This window comes from Apteryx rowi, unplaced genomic scaffold (genome assembly GCF_003343035.1).
Source record: "Apteryx rowi isolate R43461 unplaced genomic scaffold, aptRow1 scaffold_168, whole genome shotgun sequence".
Classification (NCBI taxonomy): domain Eukaryota; kingdom Metazoa; phylum Chordata; class Aves; order Apterygiformes; family Apterygidae; genus Apteryx; species Apteryx rowi.
In genome coordinates, this window is record NW_020447952.1 from 1,245,843 (window position 1) to 1,246,596 (window position 754).

At 71.8% G+C, this 754-nt stretch overlaps 1 protein-coding gene across 1 annotated transcript in view; it reads right to left on the bottom strand.

The window, feature by feature from the left end:
• WSCD2 (WSC domain containing 2) overlaps positions 1–247 on the bottom strand; it is a 13,510-nt gene extending 13,263 nt beyond the window's left edge. Inside the window, exon 1 of the mRNA XM_026060279.1 lies at positions 7–247. Within this exon, the coding sequence (XP_025916064.1) occupies positions 7–238 (232 nt within the window). The 5' untranslated portion in view covers positions 239–247. The remainder of the gene's footprint in view (positions 1–6) is intronic.
• Positions 248–754: the final 507 nt, after the last annotated feature.

Sequence of the window (754 nt, forward strand, 5' to 3'; positions counted from 1 at the left end):
GCCGGCCCCCGTCGGCGGCCGCCGGGAAGCCGCGCGCCGGCGGCAGCAGCCCCAGGTAGGGCAGCTCGGGTGAACCGGCGGCGCCGGGGCCGGGCGCGCGGCCGGGCGCCGGCTCCCCCGCGAAGCCGGCGTGCAGGAAGAGCAGGCTGCCCGCCGCCAGGTAGAGCGCCAGCAGCGTGCAGAAGCGCACGGGCTTCCGACGGAAATACCGCTGCAGCTTCAGCAGGAGCTTGGCCATGCCGCCCTCATCCCGCCCCGCGCGGGAGCCGCTCTCTCTCTCGCCCCCGGGCGGGTGGGAAAACGGGGCTGCGCCCGCCCGGTCGCTCCCGGTCGCCTGCCGGGATCCGGAGGTCAGGAAGGAGCCGCGGAGCGAAGCCTTATAAAGATATCGCTGCTTGCTCTCAAGTCCCGGAGAGCCGGAGGAGGCAGCGGCAGCCGGGGTGCCGGGACGCAGAGGTCTTTCTCCGGCAGTATCGCGGTTGCTCCAGCTTATCCTTCTCCCGGCAGAGCCCCTATGGCGTGCCCTGGAGACGCTGCTGCTGGAGGGATCATGTTAAGGGAATCAAGAGCTCAAGGGTGATTCAAAAGCCCCTCGGCCTCCCGCGAGCCCCTCTCCGGTGGCACAGTGTCCCGTCCAGGCGGAGAGGCTCCGGAAGCGCCGCCGGTCCGGAAAACGCTCACGGGGAGGCTCGGCTCAGCGACCGCCCTTCGCCGCAGTGCCGGGGCGGGAGACGTCCACCTGCAAGGCAGAGAG